A 21,587-nucleotide genomic window follows, 5' to 3' on the forward strand; every position below is an offset into this window, starting at 1 on the left:
AGAGAATTGCGCCAGAAACATTTAGAGGTATGCCACAGCAAAATCCGAATAAGATAACTTGAGTTATGGAGTTTTGGACTTTAGCCTAGGGACATTTCTTACTTTTTTGAAATTCTTCAACATCATAACATCAAAAAATGACAAAAAATTAAAAAAAAATTAAATTTCTAAATTTGAATGCAGATGCTTAGAGAATTGCACCACAAACATTTAGAGGTATGCCGCGTCAAAATCCGATTAAGATAACTTGAGTTATGGAGTTTTGGACTTCAGCCTTGAGACATTTCTTACTTTTTTGAAATTCTTCAACATCATAACATCAAAAAATGACAAAAAATGTAAAAAAAAATTAAATTTCTAAATTTGAATGCAGATGTTTAGAGAATTGCACCACAAACATTTAGAGGTATGCCACGTCAAAATCCGATTAAGATAACTTGAGTTATGGAGTTTTGGACTTTAGCCTAGGGACATTTCTTACTTTTTTGAAATTCTTCAACATCATAACATCAAAAAATGACAAAAAATTAAACAAAATTAAATTTCTAAATTTGAATGCAGATGCTTAGAGAATTGCACCACAAACATTTAGAGGTATGCCGCGTCAAAATCCGATTAAGATAACTTGAGTTATGGAGTTTTGGACTTCAGCCTTGGGACATTTCTTACTTTTTTGAATCTACAGTATCCTTACATCAAAAAAATGACAAAAAATTAAAAAAAAATTAAATTTCTAAATTTGAATGCAGATGTTTAGAGAATTGCACCACAAACATTTAGAGGTATGCCACGTCAAAATCCGATTAAGATAACTTGAGTTATGTAGTTTTGGACATCAGCCTAGGGACATTTCTTACTTTTTTGAAATTCTTCAACATCATAACATCAAAAAATGACAAAAAATTAAAAAAAAATTAAATTTCTAAATTTGAATGCAGATGCTTAGAGAATTGCACCACAAACATTTAGAGGTATGCCGCGTCAAAATCCGATTAAGATAACTTGAGTTATGGAGTTTTGGACTTCAGCCTTAGGACATTTCTTACTTTTTTGAAATTCTTCAACATCATAACATCAAAAAATGACAAAAAATAAAAAAAAAATTAAATTTCTAAATTTGAATGCAGATGTTTAGAGAATTGCGCCACAAACATTTAGAGGTATGCCACGTCAAAATCCGATTAAGATAACTTGAGTTATGGAGTTTTGGACTTCAGCCTTGAGACATTTCTTACTTTTTTGAAATTCTTCAACATCATAACATCAAAAAATGACAAAAAATGTAAAAAAAATTAAATTTCTAAATTTGAATGCAGATGCTTAGAGAATTGCACCACAAACATTTAGAGGTATGCCACGTCAAAATCCGATTAAGATAACTTGAGTTATGGAGTTTTGAACTTCAGCCTTGGGACATTTCTTACTTTTTTGAAATTCTTCAACATCATAACATCAAAAAATGACAAAAAATTAAAAAAAAATTAAATTTCTAAATTTGAATGCAGATGCTTAGAGAATTGCACCACAAACATTTAGAGGTATGCCGCGTCAAAATCCAATTAAGATAACTTGAGTTATGGAGTTTTGGACTTCAGCCTTGAGACATTTCTTACTTTTTTGAAATTCTTCAACATCATAACATCAAAAAATGACAAAAAATGTAAAAAAAATTAAATTTCTAAATTTGAATGCAGATGCTTAGAGAATTGCACCACAAACATTTAGAGGTATGCCACGTCAAAATCCGATTAAGATAACTTGAGTTATGGAGTTTTGAACTTCAGCCTTGGGACATTTCTTACTTTTTTGAAATTCTTCAACATCATAACATCAAAAAATGACAAAAAATTAAATTTCTAAATTTGAATGCAGATGCTTAGAGAATTGCACCACAAACATTTAGAGGTATGCCGCGTCAAAATCCGATTAAGATAACTTGAGTTATGGAGTTTTGGACTTCAGCCATGGGACATTTCTTATTTTTTTGAAATTCTTCAACATCATAACATCAAAAAATGACAAAAAATTAAAAAAAAATTAAATTTCTAAATTTAAATGCAGATGTTTAGAGAATTGCACCACAAACATTTAGAGGTATGCCACGTCAAAATCCGATTAAGATAACTTGAGTTATGGAGTTTTGGACTTCAGCCTTAGGACATTTCTTACTTTTTTGAAATTCTTCAACATCATAACATCAAAAAATGACAAAAAATTAAAAAAAAATTAAATTTCTAAATTTGAATGCAGATGCTTAGAGAATTGCACCACAAACATTTAAAGGTATGCCACGTCAAAATCCGATTAAGATAACTTGAGTTATGGAGTTTTGGACATCAGCCTAGGGACATTTCTTACTTATTTGAAATTCTTCAACATCATAACATCAAAAAATGACAAAAAATTAAAAAAAAATTAAATTTCTAAATTTGAATGCAGATGCTTAGAGAATTGCACCACAAACATTTAGAGGTATGCCGCGTCAAAATCCGATTAAGATAACTTGAGTTATGGAGTTTTGGACTTCAGCCTTGAGACATTTCTTACTTTTTTGAAATTCTTCAACATCATAACATCAAAAAATGACAAAAAATGTAAAAAAAATTAAATTTCTAAATTTGAATGCAGATGTTTAGAGAATTGCACCACAAACATTTAGAGGTATGCCACGTCAAAATCCGATTAAGATAACTTGAGTTATGGAGTTTTGGACTTTAGCCTAGGGACATTTCTTACTTTTTTGAAATTCTTCAACATCATAACATCAAAAAATGACAAAAAATTAAAAAAAAATTAAATTTCTTAATTTGAATGCAGATGCTTAGAGAATTGCACCACAAACATTTAGAGGTATGCCGCGTCAAAATCCGATTAAGATAACTTGAGTTATGGAGTTTTGAACTTCAGCCTTGGGACATTTCTTACTTTTTTGAAATTCTTCAACATCATAACATCAAAAAATGACAAAAAATTAAAAAAAAATTAAATTTCTAAATTTGAATGCAGATGCTTAGAGAATTGCACCACAAACATTTAGAGGTATGCCGCGTCAAAATCCGATTAAGATAACTTGAGTTATGGAGTTTTAAACTTCAGCCTTGGGACATTTCTTACTTTTTTGAATCTACAGTATCCTTACATCAAAAAAATGACAAAAAATTAAAAAAAAAATTAAATTTCTAAATTTGAATGCAGATGCTTAGAGAATTGCACCACAAACATTTAGAGGTATGCCACGTCAAAATCCGATTAAGATAACTTGAGTTATGGAGTTTTGAACTTCAGCCTTGGGACATTTCTTACTTTTTTGAAATTCTTCAACATCATAACATCAAAAAATGACAAAAAATTTAAAAAAAATTAAATTTCTAAATTTGAATGCAGATGTTTAGAGAATTGCACCACAAACATTTAGAGGTATGCCACGTCAAAATCCGATTAAGATAACTTGAGTTATGGAGTTTTGGACTTTAGCCTAGGGACATTTCTTACTTTTTTGAAATTCTTCAACATCATAACATCAAAAAATGACAAAAAATTAAAAAAAAATTAAATTTCTTAATTTGAATGCAGATGCTTAGAGAATTGCACCACAAACATTTAGAGGTATGCCGCGTCAAAATCCGATTAAGATAACTTGAGTTATGGAGTTTTGAACTTCAGCCTTGGGACATTTCTTACTTTTTTGAAATTCTTCAACATCATAACATCAAAAAATGACAAAAAATTAAAAAAAAATTAAATTTCTAAATTTGAATGCAGATGCTTAGAGAATTGCACCACAAACATTTAGAGGTATGCCGCGTCAAAATCCGATTAAGATAACTTGAGTTATGGAGTTTTAAACTTCAGCCTTGGGACATTTCTTACTTTTTTGAATCTACAGTATCCTTACATCAAAAAAATGACAAAAAATTAAAAAAAAAATTAAATTTCTAAATTTGAATGCAGATGCTTAGAGAATTGCACCACAAACATTTAGAGGTATGCCACGTCAAAATCCGATTAAGATAACTTGAGTTATGGAGTTTTGAACTTCAGCCTTGGGACATTTCTTACTTTTTTGAAATTCTTCAACATCATAACATCAAAAAATGACAAAAAATTTAAAAAAAATTAAATTTCAAAATTTGAATGCAGATGCTTAGAGAATTGCACCACAAACATTTAGAGATATGCCGCGTCAAAATCCGATTAAGATAACTTGAGTTATGGAGTTTTGAACTTCAGCCTTGGGACATTTCTTACTTTTTTGAAATTCTTCAACATCATAACATCAAAAAATGACAAAAAATTAAAAAAAAATTAAATTTCTAAATTTGAATGCAGATGTTTAGAGAATTGCACCACAAACATATAGAGGTATGCCACGTCAAAATCCGATTAAGATAACTTGAGTTATGGAGTTTTGAACTTCAGCCTTGAGACATTTCTTACTTTTTTGAAATTCTTCAACATCATAACATCAAAAAATGACAAAAAATGTAAAAAAAACTAAATTTCTAAATTTGAATGCAGATGTTTAGAGAATTGCACCACAAACATTTAGAGGTATGCCACTTCAAAATCTGATTAAGATAAGTTGAGTTATGGAGTTTAAAACTTCAGCCTTGGGGCATTTTTTGATTTTTTGGAATTTCTACAACATCATACACCAGAAAAATTAAAAAAAAAATTTTTTTTTAAATAAAAAAAAAAAAAAAAAAAATTTCTAAATTGAATGCAGATTTTTAGAGATTTGTTCCAGAAACATTTAGAGGTATGCCACTTCATAATCCGATAAATAAATAATATAATAAAATAATTATATGAGTACTTTAATTAAGCAGGCATTACGCAAACTTGGTAAAATATTTTCTGATATTTAAAGATTACGAGAAGTGCATATTTCCCGTTCACCACATAACGATATATAAATCATTTCAATTAAACCAGTTGAACTGCAATTAATCCGTAACCACCAGCATTCCTTTTCATTTTTCACACTTTTCCGGATCGGCGATAAGTTGTCGCCTGACATCCAGCAAGAGAAAGAGAGATGGCTAGATTTTAAAAAGAAATCCACCGCGGAATGCAGCACAATACATGTTTAATTAACAATTATAATCATATTTGCAGTCGTGGCCTTTGTGGACACATGCGCACAAAATTCAATTAAATCTTTCATTAGTCCTTCCAAGTCCAATCGTTGTATGCAACTCATGCGCTTTATTAAATTCGTATTTGTTTCCAGGACTCGGACTCGGACAAAGGGTCACTCGCAATCCACAAAAAAGTTGGTTTTGACATTTGCTCGACCGTATTATGGAACCTAATGGGAAAGTTTTGTATTAATATTGGTAAACGAACTAAGGGCCGTGTCAATTAGCCCATTCCTTTCCCATAGCTCAGCAATTTTTATTTAATTAGCGTTGATTTACGGTTTGGTAGGTCATAAAACTCGGCTAAGGGCTAAGCCATTGTGAAAGCATAAACGTGAATATGTTGATGTGTAAACGACCGTGCAGAGAAAACAATCAAAATAGTCTAAAGTACTGAGAGGAGTCCCTTGTGTTTGGCGAAAAGGAGTAGATAACCAGAAATTTCAAAAATGTTCTTTAAATGTTGATTCAATACAGAAAGCTATCTGCATTTGTAGAAATAAGCAAACTTTTTTGATATAATTATGAATGTTTGAAAAAAATACATGTGAGCTAATGGTAAACAAAATCATTAATAAACAGCCTAATAACTAATCTAAGTATTAAAGCAATGTTAAACATTTTAAATGCAAGATTTCAATTTTATAGCCTTGCAAGAAATTTAATACTTGTAACACCCCTTTTTCCCAGTGTGCCTATCTTTGATCTAAAATGCTCACATTGAAGCGCATTTTGCTTAATCATCATTTGGCGACCCCACCTCCGCTAATCTTTTTTATACGGCGGCAGTAAAGGCAGGTTGGGAGTAAAAAAATAACTTTTTCAATTTGATATAGCTTAATTGTTATGGTTGTTGCCCTGCGCCGCTCCAGTGCTGTTGTTTAGCTCTTGTTGCTATTATTATTATGACAGGGCACTTTGCGATGTCATTGTCGCTGTCTCACAGCCAGAGTGTCGGCTAATGTGTCGCCCGATATTTGGGGCTTCCCCCAAAAAAAGGTTACATATATTTTTTTTGCTTTTCTGTATGACTTTTATGACATCGCAGCCGGCCAATAAATAAAGCATGACGCCCAGCAGCAGACGTCGCTCCACGTTCCAAGGATTCCAAGGATGGCCGTTCGGGCTTCAATTCCCCCTTTTCTTACCGCAATGTTGGGCCCAAACAAATGCCAAAGTAATCAGCTGGTTAGCTGACTGCTGCCTGCTGCCTGCCCCTTGCAAGAAGTCAAAAAGCAGTTTGGCAGAGTGTGTGGCAGCTTTAAATTCGTGCAGTCAGCACACAAAGAACACCGCAGACCCTCAACCTTCGTGTCGTCTCCCTTTGGATCCCCCTTCGATCCCCTTGGATAGCCCCCTCTAGTCACACTCGACACAACTTAACTCTTGAACACATGCCGCCAGCAGGCACATGGAGGAGAAACTTTTGTGACGAGGACGCCTCGGACGAGGACAGCCAACAATGAAGACGACGACCAAAACTTGCATTCGAATCACACACACACACTCACGTGCACGGCCAGAAAATGCCAGACTTTACCTCAAAATCAAGATAGGAAAGTTCGAAAAGTCACCTATGGGTGAATCTGTAAATTGAAGTAATGGAATGTATTCACAGGCTGGAGTAAAGTCATATATACTTTACTCTTTACTTTACTTTACTTTAAGTACGAAATATATTTTTGATGAGTTCAAATTAAAAGTTCAACCCATGCTAGATATTTTACAATACATTTAAATTGTACTCTATTGTAGTGTACACTTTATGTATATACTCTTTATAAAACTATCAATAATATAATAAGAAATAATTTCCTTTCTATCTATACATCATTTAATTGCCATCCCTGCTGAAGTTCCCCCCCTATTTTTGCTCAGTGCACTAATACACCAAAGCATTCATATAGATACGGTCCCTGAAGTCAAGGGATCGCACAATGGTCAATAAGTGGAGCAGTTTCAATGAAAATTGGGTCACCAACCAGCATAGAAATTGGCATTTCAAAAAGCTGCATGTAATTGATATTTGAATTGGAATCGATAATGGTTTGAGTGTATACTATCCAGTACGTACAACTGCCGAACAATGGCAATAGCGATTAATAAAAGACTTCGGCCTAATTGAATATTTTACATACATATACATATTCCCAATGAGCAGTTAAGATACACGAAATGACTAGCATTCCCTGACTGAGCCACCCACTGTGCAATGGATGGTTGCGCTGCTGGGTAATTAGCCGTATTGAATTTTTGGCATAGAAATATACAAAGAATACCAAAACTTTGTTTTGTGCGCTCTGTGGCTGCCAGAGAATTTCACAACTTGTCAAATTTTACGTTGCTTTCCCCGCACACACACGTATAAACTACTTTTGGTGTTTTCCTGGGGTTCTCACAAGTCGGACGGAATGCTTTCCCAAGTGTCCAACTGTCCGCTGGTCCTTGTGTCCGTAATTCTGACCGTTTGTCCGTAACTCTGTCCGTAACTCTGTCCGTTTGTCCATTTGTCCGTCCGCCCATCCGCCCGTCCATTTCTGTTGCTTTTGGTGGTGGTCCTGCCTCTTGGTCAGTAGTTTACTGTCGGTGTCCAGCCCCCTCGATACATTTGTGCTACGTGACTGGTTACAATGCGTTTCGCAGATGGGAAAAACTACAGTTAAGGACTAGGGATTCGAGGGTCCCTACCCGCAAAACAACCTATACAATTTGTTGGCTCGAAATTGATTTGGCTTAATTCGTGCACATTTTAAATTTGCCAAACGGTCTCTTACCCCTGCAAACGAATATAGTGTTCATGCGAAAAATGCTGAATTTAACACTTTTCGACTACAAAATACCTTCTGTTGAACTTTGTTGATTCTCTAATGTCTTTGTTAGTGGCGGGAAAGTTCTTAATTTAATTTGTGTGCCTTTCCCAATTCCTTAATCAAAGCCGTTAAAAGCTGAGAAAGACATTACCCCATTCCCTTAATGGGGTGTAGTGGCATTGCAATCAGATTAGATCAACACAATTGACAATGTATGTTCTATGTTGTATGTTTTAGTTCTAATAAAAACAAAGTTGCAATTTTCAATGGCTTTGAAATTTTCACTGCTATTTTCAAACCTTTCTCGCATCGAAAATAATGAAAAACTGTTAAGGAAACTATTACACTTCTTTGATTTAAATAAATATTATTTTAGTATTTATTTTAGTACTAGCAAACCATTAGGCTAGTTTCCTTTAGAAAAAACTCTGAAATTATGTTAACCAATTTTAAAATTTTACAAAATTTTACTTTTTATATATACATATTTTATTAACTAGTCAATAATTTATGCAGTAATATTTACAGAGTAATCATGTGGTTTCGAAATATATTCCAAATTTAGTTTCGTAAATTGACAATGGAAAAATAAGTCCAATTTGACGGGAAAAAAGCTGACTTCTCAACAGTGTCTAGCGGGTTCCCTTGGGTGCATTTAGGTCTAAAGCGGCATTTAAAATATTTACACAGCTGCCGCAAAACTATGTGCACACGCACACACACACTTGTACGCACAAATACTAACATGCATAATACATTTTGCTCATTATAACGGCAAACATCGCATTTAGGGGATTTTCCGAAGTTATGGCGGCGTGGAAAGCACATACATAGTTGCAGGCAGCTACAAAAAAATGAAATCCTCAAACCCCAACCATACACAAATATCCAGAGTTTAGTTTGTTATTTGTATTAATGATGGCGAAGAAGCGAAAAAGCGCAAAACTAATACGAAACTTCGTTAATATGAAACGACAAAACTACTTAAAAACTTTCGCATGCCATAAGTCGATCCTGCGGAGGCAGAAAACCCAAAAAAGCGAAACTAAATCCCAATCCCAAGCCCAAAACCCTGTAGATTCAAGCTCTAGAGTGAGGTAAACCCGCGCAAATAGTAGCTGTAACAGCAGGAAAAGCAGCAGGAAAATGTGAAATAGCAGCGGCAACGAAAACTAAAGTAAATACCTAACAACAAGCAAATCCCTTGATGAGTTATTAAATCATTTTAAGCCACTTACAACTAAAAACAAATTGAAATATCACGCAATACCTTTGAGAGTAGAGCGCGAGACCCACGCGACTACCCCAACCATTCAAGGCCCCAACCACAGCACCACCAAACCACCCAACCACCCAAACCACCCGCTGCGTTCAGTTGGTGGTGCTAATGTTGCTGTTTTTGCTTGTAGCAGGCCAAACGTAACAACTTAATAACGTACTAAGCCTCAAACACAAATATGAATACCAGGACCAGGCTGACTTCGCTGCCACGCCCCCACCGCCCCCTCAATCCGTATAACCTGGTCGCATTTTTTGGCTGCTCACCTCAACTACCACTTACAAAAAGGGGCGCACACACATACACGCACAGAGAGAAAAACATTGGAAATTCATAAATTAACTTCATTTAACAGCTTAGTGCTTAGAAAAAATGTTGTATCTCAGCTGTCTTGTGGGGCAAAGTAGAAATGGTTTTTATATATTTTTTTCAAAAGCCATATAAGGATGGTATAGTTGATGGTGGGACCATTAAGCTTGGGATTTCATTATTTAAAAACGAATGTATCCTGAAATACAACAATTTTTCGCACCGTGCATACGCACCACATACCGAACTGAAAGTGCTTTCTGGTTGCCTGCGTAGATGCGCCGGCTTCTGATTCTCATTCAGCTCTTTTTCTGCCCCTGAACCGCCCCAAAAGCGCTAATAACTTTTAAGCTGAGCCCAACTTTTTTCTGCCAACATCCGCCCAGTCACCTCAACGCACCACCCCATTCCCCCACACATTTCCTGCCCCTCTTGAGCGGTTCTATCGTGCCTGACGATGCGACTTCCGCTTTTACCCCCCTTGAGAGTTTAGCTGCTTAGTACAGTGGTCTAAATTATGGCCTATTAAATTCTAATAAACTTGAGTTCGTTTGAAACCCCCAATTAAATAAATATCTTGACACTTTATTTTTAAAGGCGTTTTTCAGCCGGCTGGTTACAAAATAATTTACACGGCCGCGACAACTAAGCGTATACTTAATTTAAAGGTTCCTAGAAAACTTCAGCATTGAATTAAATCTGTTATGTTTCTGAACGCAGAGGTGAAGATGTGAAGACTTCCAGAATGTCTTTGCATTATGAGAGCATTAAATATTTTTGGGATAACAGCCAAAGATTCTAAGGTCTCTTAGAATACAGAAGGACTGAATTGAACTTTAAAATGCAGCAGTTTCCTTTCCAGATGTTCTAAGGCTATTTGACTTAAAGTGGCTAAAACCACGGTGCGTTGATGCTAGTTTTGGGCAGAGAAAAATCGCTGCCTATTCACGGCAAGGCGGCTTGTTGAAAACTTTCTCAATAGTTGGGTGCGTTGTGCACCCACACACACAGACTCTTGTATTTGCCAAGCGGAGCCTACTTACATGTGTATATATACTACATACGAGTATAGTACACACTCACCTACTGTGCGGCGGAAAACTCGGCTCACAGCCCGAAAGTCAGACGCATTGCCAAAAGCGGCTGAGGAAAAGCGACGTGTTTGCAGCGCAAGCAAAACTTTTCATTTAACTTTTTCTGCGGTGGGAGGCGGTGAAGATGGAGGCTTTACCGGCGATCCCACGCCCCATGGAACTACCAGCATTAATATTGTTTTGTGTGCGAAAAATCAGCCAAAATTACGACACTTGAGTGTGTTAAAAGTTGCGCGCGCTGCTCGCTGCTAGTAGCTCCATCCCGTTCGCATCGTATGATGCCACATCCTTTTCGCTCCCGCAAATCGAAAAGTAAAGGAAAAGTAAGGATGGCCAAAAAGAAAAAGTGAAAAGTAGCAGGAAAAGTTTGCCAACTGAGTCGCAGCCAGAGCACGCAAAACAGCAAAAGACAGCAGAAAACTTGGCCAAAACCGGCTGGCGACGGTGTCGAAAGGAGCGCAGCCAGCCTTGTCTATCACAGATAGCGTCCTGACAAGGCTGCTGGAAGGACACTGGAGGATTCACTGAGCGAAAACAATGCAACTGAGGTCCGTTATGGGGGAACTCAAAAGAAACCAAAGGTTTAATGCCATCAATTATATTCCTTCTTCAAATTATCATTGAACTCACAGCTAGAAAAAAGAAATGTTTTCACAGATAAATAAAAGTATAACATATTAGGACGGGTTTTCTAATGTGGAAGCAAGCTGATTTTGCCGAGTAAATAAAGAGACATGATGTATTTTAGTGTAGCAGAACTACTTATCAACCTATCTTGGAAAACGATAGTTTTTTTTTCCAGTGTAGGTAAAGCAGAATCCGGAGCTGCAGCATAAGCAGCTGAAAGTAGGTTTGCTAAACTGGGAAGGAACGGGCTGGGAGCTGCAGACATCTTTGATGGCTCGCCCTGAGCTCGGTGGCTGGTAGTTTGCTTTCCCTACTTTTGCCAGTTTACACGCACCGCTGGGATTTCACAATGGCAAAGAGGCGAAAAAGTTACCATGATCCATTAACGTTAATTGTTTGGCGGCGGTGGTGGCGTCGATGGCGAGGCGAAGCGAGCGAAGTCGGCACAGTGAGACAACTTGCTTGGGATTTGCTCGACACGGCAGCAACTACAAACTTAACAATGGAGGAGCTGGAGGAACTGGAGGAGCGAGGCCAGGAGCTGTGGCTCCAGAAGCCACTACTACCAAACAGCCAAGGCTCGGCGAGGTGTGTATTACAATGACAGGGCAGGAAAGTTTTTCGGCTCATTCCGTCCCAACCTCCTCCTGCGACGATCCCCCAATGAGAAAGCCAAGCCAAGTCGAGGAAACAGACAAACGTGAAGACACGGAGACCCGGAGTTGACTAAATTCAATTAGAGGTGGCCCAAATTGGCATGCGCACACCTGTCATTCGACTTGATAATGATGCATCTGGTGCGGCCAACAAAAACTACGCCAATCCTTTGGCAACTTTGTCCTTTGTCAGCGGCAAGTTAAGCCCATTTAAAAGGCCAAATTCAATCAATTTTGCACTCATACGGGTTTGAAGTTGTGGGTAAGGTGTTGGCCAAATTTAATCTCTTAAAATCAGCGAGTGTAGTAAACTAAAATACATTTCATTTTACCAAACTAATTCTGTATACTGGAATATTAATATTCACGGAATATAGGACATAATATAGGACTTAATATTCACGGAAAATAATGTATTGCCAGACTTGGAAATCGGATAAGCAGGGTCTCTGCATTAAGTTCACCTAATTTTTAAGTACTTGAAATCCCACCCTAAGAACAAAAAAAACCCACACACTGCCAAACTAAATCAATTAAAGTTATTCAAGCAAAATAAAACTCCAAGCAAACTCGCTAAGGAAACTGGGAAACACGACATGCAGAAACAGAAAAAAAGTATAAGGAAAAAACTGAGGGGAGAACCGGGCGGCTTTTCACACTTGTTAATCACATTTTCGCGTCTTAAGCAAATAGCTGGCAAACTCTGGTGCCCCCGACTCGTTGTAATTAAGCGGCTTAGGCGTTTGAAAGCCTCTGCGGCACAAAGGCGCTGCCTGCTTTTAGGCTTTCGGGCGCCACAAAACCAAGGTCGCTGCGAGTCTTCCGAGGGCAGTTTATCGAATTAAAAAAAGCAATGAGCAGGGCGACAAGGAGACAAGGAGCCCAGGAGCCAGGAGGGCGGCAGGATCATGGGGCCGAGGGCACAGTCCAGCTCACACTTCATTGTTCCCAACTTGATGCGGAGGGGAACAATAAAACTGAAGTGGCTGCCGGGATGCCTGACCCACAGGCTCTCCAGTGGGGTGTGTCCCTTCAACACTGATGAAAAAGGAAGATTTTGTACTTGGACAATGCATTACTGTGTATGTATGCATACCCTAGGTCCAAAGCATTTACGCAACTTTCTATATAGAGTAAACAACTGCAAAGTCAAATTTGTAAGACTCTCCTACCATACTTTGGACCAACTAAGTAACTTTTACAATCGTAAGTCCTTTAGTTGTTTTTACCACATTTATTCAGTTTTATATATTTATACACGCTGTCGGACAATTTATTCATTTCGACTGTTTATGCTTATAAAATGTAAGCTTCAATGTAATTTAAGTTTGAAATGTAACCTATAATTATCTGTATAATCCAAATGATGTATTTCACAAATCAAATGCAATCACCAGGCACTTTTGTAAAGTGATAAAATCAAATCATAATTAATTCTATATTTACCCCAGATATAAACGCAATAAAATATAATGATGCAGGCAAAATGCAGCATATCTTGTACTGAAATGATATCCGATACTAATCCTTATGATGTATTCCTAAAACCCTAAAACTCCCTAATCGGTTTCATTGGACTCCATATTTTTGCCCAGTGTTTGAATACATAGAGTGGGCGCGAAATCGGCCATGTGCGGCTGTTGGTGGTGGTAGTGGTGTTAGTGGCTGGACGCGGGCAAAGTTGGCATAATTATTTCATTAACACTTAACAAGTGGCCAAGCCGAGTCTGTCGGGATCCGGAATCGAGGTCCGGGTTCGGGACCGGTCGGGGTTTTCTGTGAGGGACTACGGGATGCTGTCCGCCGGCGGAGCGCAAAAACTTTCGCATTACGCATTTGTGTGCAATTTTCAAATTAACAATTGTTAATTTTGCTATTGTTGGCAGCCTCGCTTTTCTTTTATACTTTCCTTCTTTCCATCACGCGGGCGGGTAACAAAACAAAACGTAAAATGAACACAACAAGTTTAACAAAAAGTACAACATTTTACAAATATATAAATTTGACCGCTTGCCTTTTAGAAATAAATTTTTTTTGGTTTGCTTTTTTTTGCCTTGTACACTGTCCTGTCGTCGGTTTCTTCGTTAATTTTGTATTTTTTCTTCTCCCACCAACTTTTTATTGCGTGTTTAGCATAATTTTTTAATAATTACATTTTTGTGTGCTTGACCAAAAATAAAAAAGTAATGATGAGAATGTGAAGAGGGGGGAATTCGAAAAAGTAAGAAACCAAGAAATAATAAGCAACAAGCTGGGGAAAAGGAAAGGAAACGAAACGCGCTCGTTTCGTTGACTGTGGGCAAAAGTTTAGCAAAGTTTATTTGCATTACTGACAAACTGTTTAATTAGGGATTTTTTCTTAGATTTTTCAACAGCGAAACTTTGCGGCAGGATGTGCCAACATGCCCATCTGTGCACGAGTATTTGTGTTTGCGTTGGTGTTGGTGTTTGCGTTCGCGTTCGCGAGTGTGTGTGTGTTTTCCATACCCACAAATACAATTAAACATGGTAGGCGGGAGTGCACACAACGAAACCAAAATAAAATCATCCTTAATCTGGCCAAAGTGCGTTGAGGCTGTGGACTGGTTTCCGAGTGCTTTTCCCCCATGATGGCTAATGTATCTGATATTTCTGTTGGTCCACGCGAACTAAAGTTTATTAAAACACGCTTTCATTTAATGGGGATTTTCGCTAAAAAGTTCATTTATTTGTCGCATTAAATAAATTTCGTTGCATATAATCCATTCCGAACTAATTTGATTACCCTGTTAATGATTTAAGGGAAAGCTGATTAAATAGTTCATTATTTTTCCCCAAAACAACGATTATGCATGCCCAAAATAAGTGGAATTTATACAAAAACCGCATTCCAAAGTCATTATAATTGTCTTAGGCTGCAGCTCAAATACTCATACAGCAAATGCAATAAAATGTAATCTAGTTGTTGGTTTAAATACTTGAATGACGCAGCAGACGAATCAATAGGTAACCGTCCAAAATATACTGAAAAATAAATACACCTCAAATAATGGCAATATTCGTATTTATTCAAGCGTAAACATATCAAAAGTACGAAGGCATATCAAAAACGAAGGGAATTCAGCAAACCGAAGATATAATACGCTAACCAAACTCATACAGAAAACGAATGATAAACTTTGACATCCAACTCAGGAACAACTAAAATGCCATACCTTTGAAATTGTAATGCCATCGAAGGTGTACATTAAATTAAAATGAGACAATTTATATAGTACGTCAAGAATTAAATGATTTTTATCAGACTTGATCAAAATATCTAATATTACTTTTAACACCATAAGTAATATAATAGATAATAGAAAAGTAAGGCCCCAGGAAGTGTCCATAAAATTGATCTATCCAAGTTCTTAATTGGTGTCTACTGCAGAGCGATGCAAACTGCTGGGTATATTGTTATTACCCTATTCTATTCCCATTGTTATTTCACACTGGTCGAAGTAGCTGGAACATCTGTGGGAATGTCAGCATGAGGGAGTAACAGCAAAGGGGAGCCAAAACCGCAGACGAACGGACGGACAGATAGCCGGAAGGACAGATGGACAGATGGACAGATGGACGGACAGGCATCCACATTCTGATAGCAACTGTCAGTCACTCAAGCAGTCCGTTAACCAGGCAGTCAAGCGTTAGGACCTGGTCTAGCTGAAGTGAACTGAACTGAGCTGCGCTGAGCTGGCCAACAGAATTTGTTCGCATCATTGTAATTGTTAATTACTGCGATATTTATTCTCGTTTTTTTTTTTATTTTTTTACTTTTTTTGCTGCAGATTCTTCTCCTTTTAATACGCACGCACGCACAGGGCAATTTGGCCAGCTGCTGTAGCCAGCGGCTCGTGCATATTTATGCTTATGGCCACATCTACTGGCCAGCCCACAAAACGAAACGAAAGAGCGCTGATTTGGCCGCCACACGCAGCTAACAAGCGATGACCACCCATTCCACCCACAGACACGTCAACACCAAACAGCGTCGTCATGCCATTTGGCAGTGGGTGGCAAACGGCTGCTCAAGGAGGGGGATGCACTGTAAAAATTAATGAGTGCTTCTCAAGAGGGAATCGGAAACGAGCACCAATAATTAAGTTAACTCTCGTCTTAAAAGTTCCCTGTAGCAGTGCTTGCAAAATACCGATGGCTTTATATATTATATATAATATAGTTGGTTTTTGTTAAAATACGAATCGAAATTTATTTGGGTTGAGTGATTTGAGCTTATTTAAATACGAAAAATATAAAGTTTTGTATATGTTATGAAATGTTTTACGGATTAAGCTAGCCTAGTGCTTAATAAAGTTTTCTTTTAGTGGGATAAAACTTTAATAATTGGTCTAGACATTGAATTTAGCAATAGACCATATTGCCTGCCGCATTATGTCAGATCGGCCAGCCTGATAATAATTACGATTTTTCATAGTGTGCAGTACCAGCTCAGCCAGAATGAGCCACGTCAAGTGAGTTCACAATTTTTGCGTGCTACCATTTTTCTTCCGCCTCTGTCAGTCGCGGGTTTCGTCTCTGCACGGATTATCCTTGGCATGCAACGCCTTTATCCTGTTTTATTTGTGTTGTTCTGGGGGCTCTGGTTCCTTCTGGTTTTATTTTACTTTTTTTTTTGTTTTTTGTATATTTTTTTTTTTTCATTTCACCCGCTGATTTCGCTACTTAATTTTTTTGCCCTTTTTTGTGGCTGTAGCTGTAGCTGTAGACGTCTGTCTCTAGGTCTGGTCGTCTATCTACCCTCTGTGTATCGTCTCGTTTCCATTTCTGGCTGGTCTGATTGGGCGTATTTTGTTATTTTCATGTTCAGCTGCTCTTCTACTTTCTGCTGCGGCTCCTGTCTGTCAGTCAAGCCAAAAAGGAGCCAGAAGAAGTCCTGGCCATGGTCCTGGCTTTGGTCCCTGGATGGCACCCGCTCGTTTGTTCATTCGCTTTTTTCCCACGTAATTAAAACTTGAAACGCATATGAATTAGAAAATACAAAAAAAGGAAGAAGAAAATTAAGGATAAAGAAAGTAGAGAAGGGAATAAAATACGAGTACGCGACCCGGAATGAAGCCATTTGATGGTACAGAATGACATCCTGTTTCCCGCAGCCTGACATCGTTAACATCGCTGATTAAGTTTTCTTGTCCTGTGCTCAGTCTGCATGTCACTCAACGTGATTTGAAATGAAATTTTTATAATTTCAACTTCGCCCTTGGGCGAGAGTCCACCCCATCCGATCAACCCTTTTTAGCCACTGTGCTTATATATTTTAATGTTTAAGTTTATTAAGTGCACATTGACTGCCATTGAGCACAAAAACTGTCTAGCGACCGTAGTAATATCCACCAAAACCGTAGTTTCCTTTAAATTTGCGATCATGGAAATAATGGCCATAAGGTTGAACATAGAAGGGACTTCCATATGGAGCCCCTTGCCCAACAGGCCTTGCTCCATAAAATCCAGCGCCGATTCCAAAAGCTCCAATCTGACGTCGTATCCTTTGTATAGTTTCATCTGAACTCTTTACTTTATCGGACTGGGAATAGTGTTCATCCTTTCCATCCTGGGACTTACTGCTTTCAGCCACAGCAACTCCAACGAACAGGACTCAAAAAATTAAAACAATGAAGCACCGAAGTGTACTCATCTTAATTCCACTTAATACAATACATTTAAATGCAAACAGCTCTATTTATGAGAATAATCTAGCTTAAGTAGAGTAAACAAGAACTTGTTTTGGAAATTACAGAAGCTACTTCTTTTGATTTATTTAAACGCTCTGTCAGGTTGCAGCTTATCATCACGAAATCTAGATTGCCCTTTTTAAAAAGAATTATAAAGTTGTAGTATTTAAACATGTCCAAAAATAAAGTGCCTCAAAAAATAACCTCATTTATGATTTGATAAATGAGCTTATGTGCATATTGTTATTTTATGTAAATTTCCAGAGATACGCAAGGTATTCATATATTTATATCAATATATTTTCCAGCAGCTTCCGCTTAGCGCTCATAATATTTAAGATAGAGGAGCACTTGCGTTGGATTTAAAAAAAAAGTGCTCCCCGCATAAAAACTGGTTCTGCACTTGGTAGGATAATTATAGCAGCAGCTTGTGCTGATTTATTAGCAGCTAATCCTGGTCTGATCGTATCACATATGTACACATTAAATTAATAACACCTAGCCGAAGAAGGGGCCACCGAAGAAGGGCGGTGGCGGTGGGCGTGGGTAGAATCCACCGAATCCACCGAAACCGGGTCTCCGGAATCCACCGCCGCCGCAGCAGAATCCGCCAAATTCGCGTCTGCCGAATCCTCCACGGCCGAAACCAAATTGCCTGGCCAGGCGCACAGCCGGCATCTCCTGCTGCTCCTCGGCCTGATTTACATCCTGCAGAGTCAGTTGCTGTACATCCTCATCCGCCTGAGGGGCCGTGGTCCCCGACTTGGCCAGCAGGACCAGTAGGCCGGCACTTAGCACTAATAGATTCAGGTGGTAAGTGCGCATCGTTCTGTTGTCTTGTTCAGCCAAAGTTCTCACTATAGTCGAGGCGATCCCCCGCCAAGGCTCTTTATATAGCTTTCGAGTTGACTGCGATGACTGTGGGGTTCTAAACGAGTTCTGTGTGCCGACGACCTGAAGCAATTAAATTTCCTGAGCATAATCAAATGGCGAAGAAAACCCCCCGACTCTCAAGAGCCCCCAGCTGAAATGGTAAACAACTGGGTGGAAAAAATAAAGTAAATAAAAGCATCATTTTTACGCAGCTCAAGCAACCTGTTTTGGGTTTTACCAAAGACGCAAAGTTGCCATTGTGCCAGTGCGTTTCAAATACGTTTCGGGCATTTTATAGGCTTTATTTAAGACAATTTTTACTACTCACTTTAAAGACCTCACTATTTCACTCACTAATATAATTATGACAAAATAATAGTTTATTATTTAATTACTTACAGCTCGATATTATTTTAGTAGCCCTTTGTATACGAATAAACATAAAAATATATATCCCTTTCAGTGTAGGGTAATCAATTTCTTTACAATTATATTGTATTTTAAATATTTTTTATGAATAAATATTTTAAAATAAATATTATAACATTTCAGACACTTGAATGAATAACATTTGCCCGGTTATTTGTTCAAGAGGGATGCCAATTTGATCTTGCAAGTAATCACACTTAAGAACACATACACTACACTCACTGCTCGACCGGTAAGAGAGATTACTTGAACTACTTTGCGACTCTAAATTAGAAGACATGCCTTACAATATGTTTCCTAAACACAGTAAGTTAAACATTCTTCAGGTTTTAATTAAGACAATTTTTACTACTTTGAGCAAGCAACACATACACTACCTACAGACATACATACATACATGCATACATACATACATACATACATACATACATACATACATACATACATACATACATACACACATACATACATACATACATACATACATACATACATACATACATACATACATACATACATACATACATACATACATACATACATACAAACATACATACATAAATACATACACTCATAGATTCATACATAGATTCATACATAGATTCATACATAGATACATACCTACATACACCGGTACATACACTACACATACACTAAACTCACTGCTCGACCGGTAAGAGAGGTTACTATTTTGTGACTCCAAATTAGAAGACATGCCTTACAGTCTTCACTAGAACTAGTTGGGAATTATAGGGCTATAACCTGCGACGTGGAAAATATATTTGATCTTAGTGATTCTTAGGTGCGCTGGTCCTGCCTCAAGAATTCAATTTTGCAATAAACAGGTTGCATATGAAGTTTTTTATTTATTTAGTATTTTTATTAGTGCAAATTATTAGTATACAAGTAAATAAAATGCAAACTTTGTATTTGAAATGCAAATATTATTTTGTTGAATGTTTTTGTTATATTTTAATTTGATATTTTTAAAAACCTCGCAATTTTAGCATTTAACAGTTCCATCTGAGCTTTTCATACATGAGAAAAACTACTCGATAGAATCGGACTTTGGAAAACTGAAGGCAACTGAACTTTTTTAATATCTGCAAAATACACATTAAAGTTTTTGAAAATATTTTTAAAAATAATAAAAAACAACGGTGTATAAAACAATTTATTGTAGAGCAATGCATTAAGTGCACATATGAAAGTATCGATTTCTCATTATGGTTTCACTCAAATAATGAGTGTTATGTGCATAAAACTGATACATATTTTAAACAAAATAATAAAAGTTTTACTTTTTAAGCATTGCAAGTGGACTGTGACAGCTGCTAAACAAAAAAGCAAGCAAAACTCAGCATTCTATCTCAAATATGAAAAATTAGTGACGACTAAAAATAAATATATACATATATATATGTATATATATATATAGTACAAAAATTTAATAAAATGAATTAAAAAAAGGAGCAAATTATATCGAAAAGCAATAGTTAGAAATCTAGCTTAGTTGGGGAACATGGAAATATTTTATGTTAAGCATTTATTATTTCAAGTCGACTCGAAGGTCATATAAATATACGACCCCATTACAATTGTAATACATATATTACAGATAATTAATAATAAAAATATTTATATGTAAACGGTAGCTAATTTGAGAATAGATACTAAAGAATATTAAAACAACTTCTTAAAAAAAAATAATAGTCACGGCATCAATTTTTAAATAATATTTAGCTTATATTACAACGAAATAGACCAAAACATTAATCAAATTCGTTTCATAGATCAACATTGATTTCGGACCGAAAATCGTCTTCTAGCACAACTTTTTTGTTTTTGTTTTTTGTTTGGCCGTTACGCCCACTCATTTTCTCATCTCGTTCACTACCAATTATGGTCTACAAAAATCGGAGTAACAAACTCAATAAACCAATTTATAAATATCCCATTTCAAAAGATTGCTCAATAAAAATAAAGCAACAGGAGCTTGCTTGTTATACACGGAAGTGCATTATATGCATTGTATGTGCGAAAACTAAAACTTAAACAGCAACCTCATTTTCACTGCTAGATTATTATAATTAGTTGTCATGATTGTAATCACTGCTTATCCATGATCAATAGATACGAATACATAAAACTTTTATATCAATCAATACGTAATTGATACTATACTATTGTTTAAATTACCTAGAAATCGTATCTGCAAATTTAATTAGAGCTGATCACAAAAGTTTCACAGAATTGACAGAATTATATACAATCTCGAATCAAAATGTGCCGTCATTTGGATGACGGAAGCAGAAAAGGTAGGGCGCCTCAAATCCAATTACCAACACAAACTCAAGTTCCACATATGGGTGAATTCATTTGCCGACATCTAATGCTCATTAAGAGATTTCTTAAGTGCGGGCCACATGTGAGTTGTTTACAATTCAGAAATGCCGCCCCGAGCGACGTCCCCTTGCCGAAAACGATACGTATTTATAAGCCATAAATAACGTGTAAACGAAAAGCCGCCGCAAAACAACAAGTATACGCCCGATGGGCCAACAAATCGGGCTCAGCATCTCTCTTGTGGCGACACCAGCAATAACAACATAAGCAACAGCAGCGGTAGTAACAACATCGCGGCCAAATTATAAGGCT

At 36.8% G+C, this 21,587-nt stretch overlaps 1 protein-coding gene across 1 annotated transcript; it reads right to left on the minus strand.

Moving 5' to 3' along the window:
- Nucleotides 1-18,030: 18,030 nt before the first annotated feature.
- LOC6553548 lies at nt 18,031-18,491 on the minus strand. Its single transcript, XM_001980213.3, has one exon. It carries the CDS (start codon nt 18,450-18,452, stop codon nt 18,126-18,128), a length of 327 nt encoding a protein of 108 aa, XP_001980249.1. The 5' UTR covers nt 18,453-18,491; the 3' UTR covers nt 18,031-18,125.
- Nucleotides 18,492-21,587: the final 3,096 nt, after the last annotated feature.

Source organism: Drosophila erecta, unplaced genomic scaffold, assembly GCF_003286155.1.
Source record: "Drosophila erecta strain 14021-0224.00,06,07 unplaced genomic scaffold, DereRS2 tig00000000-arrow-pilon, whole genome shotgun sequence".
Lineage (NCBI taxonomy): Eukaryota > Metazoa > Arthropoda > Insecta > Diptera > Drosophilidae > Drosophila > Drosophila erecta.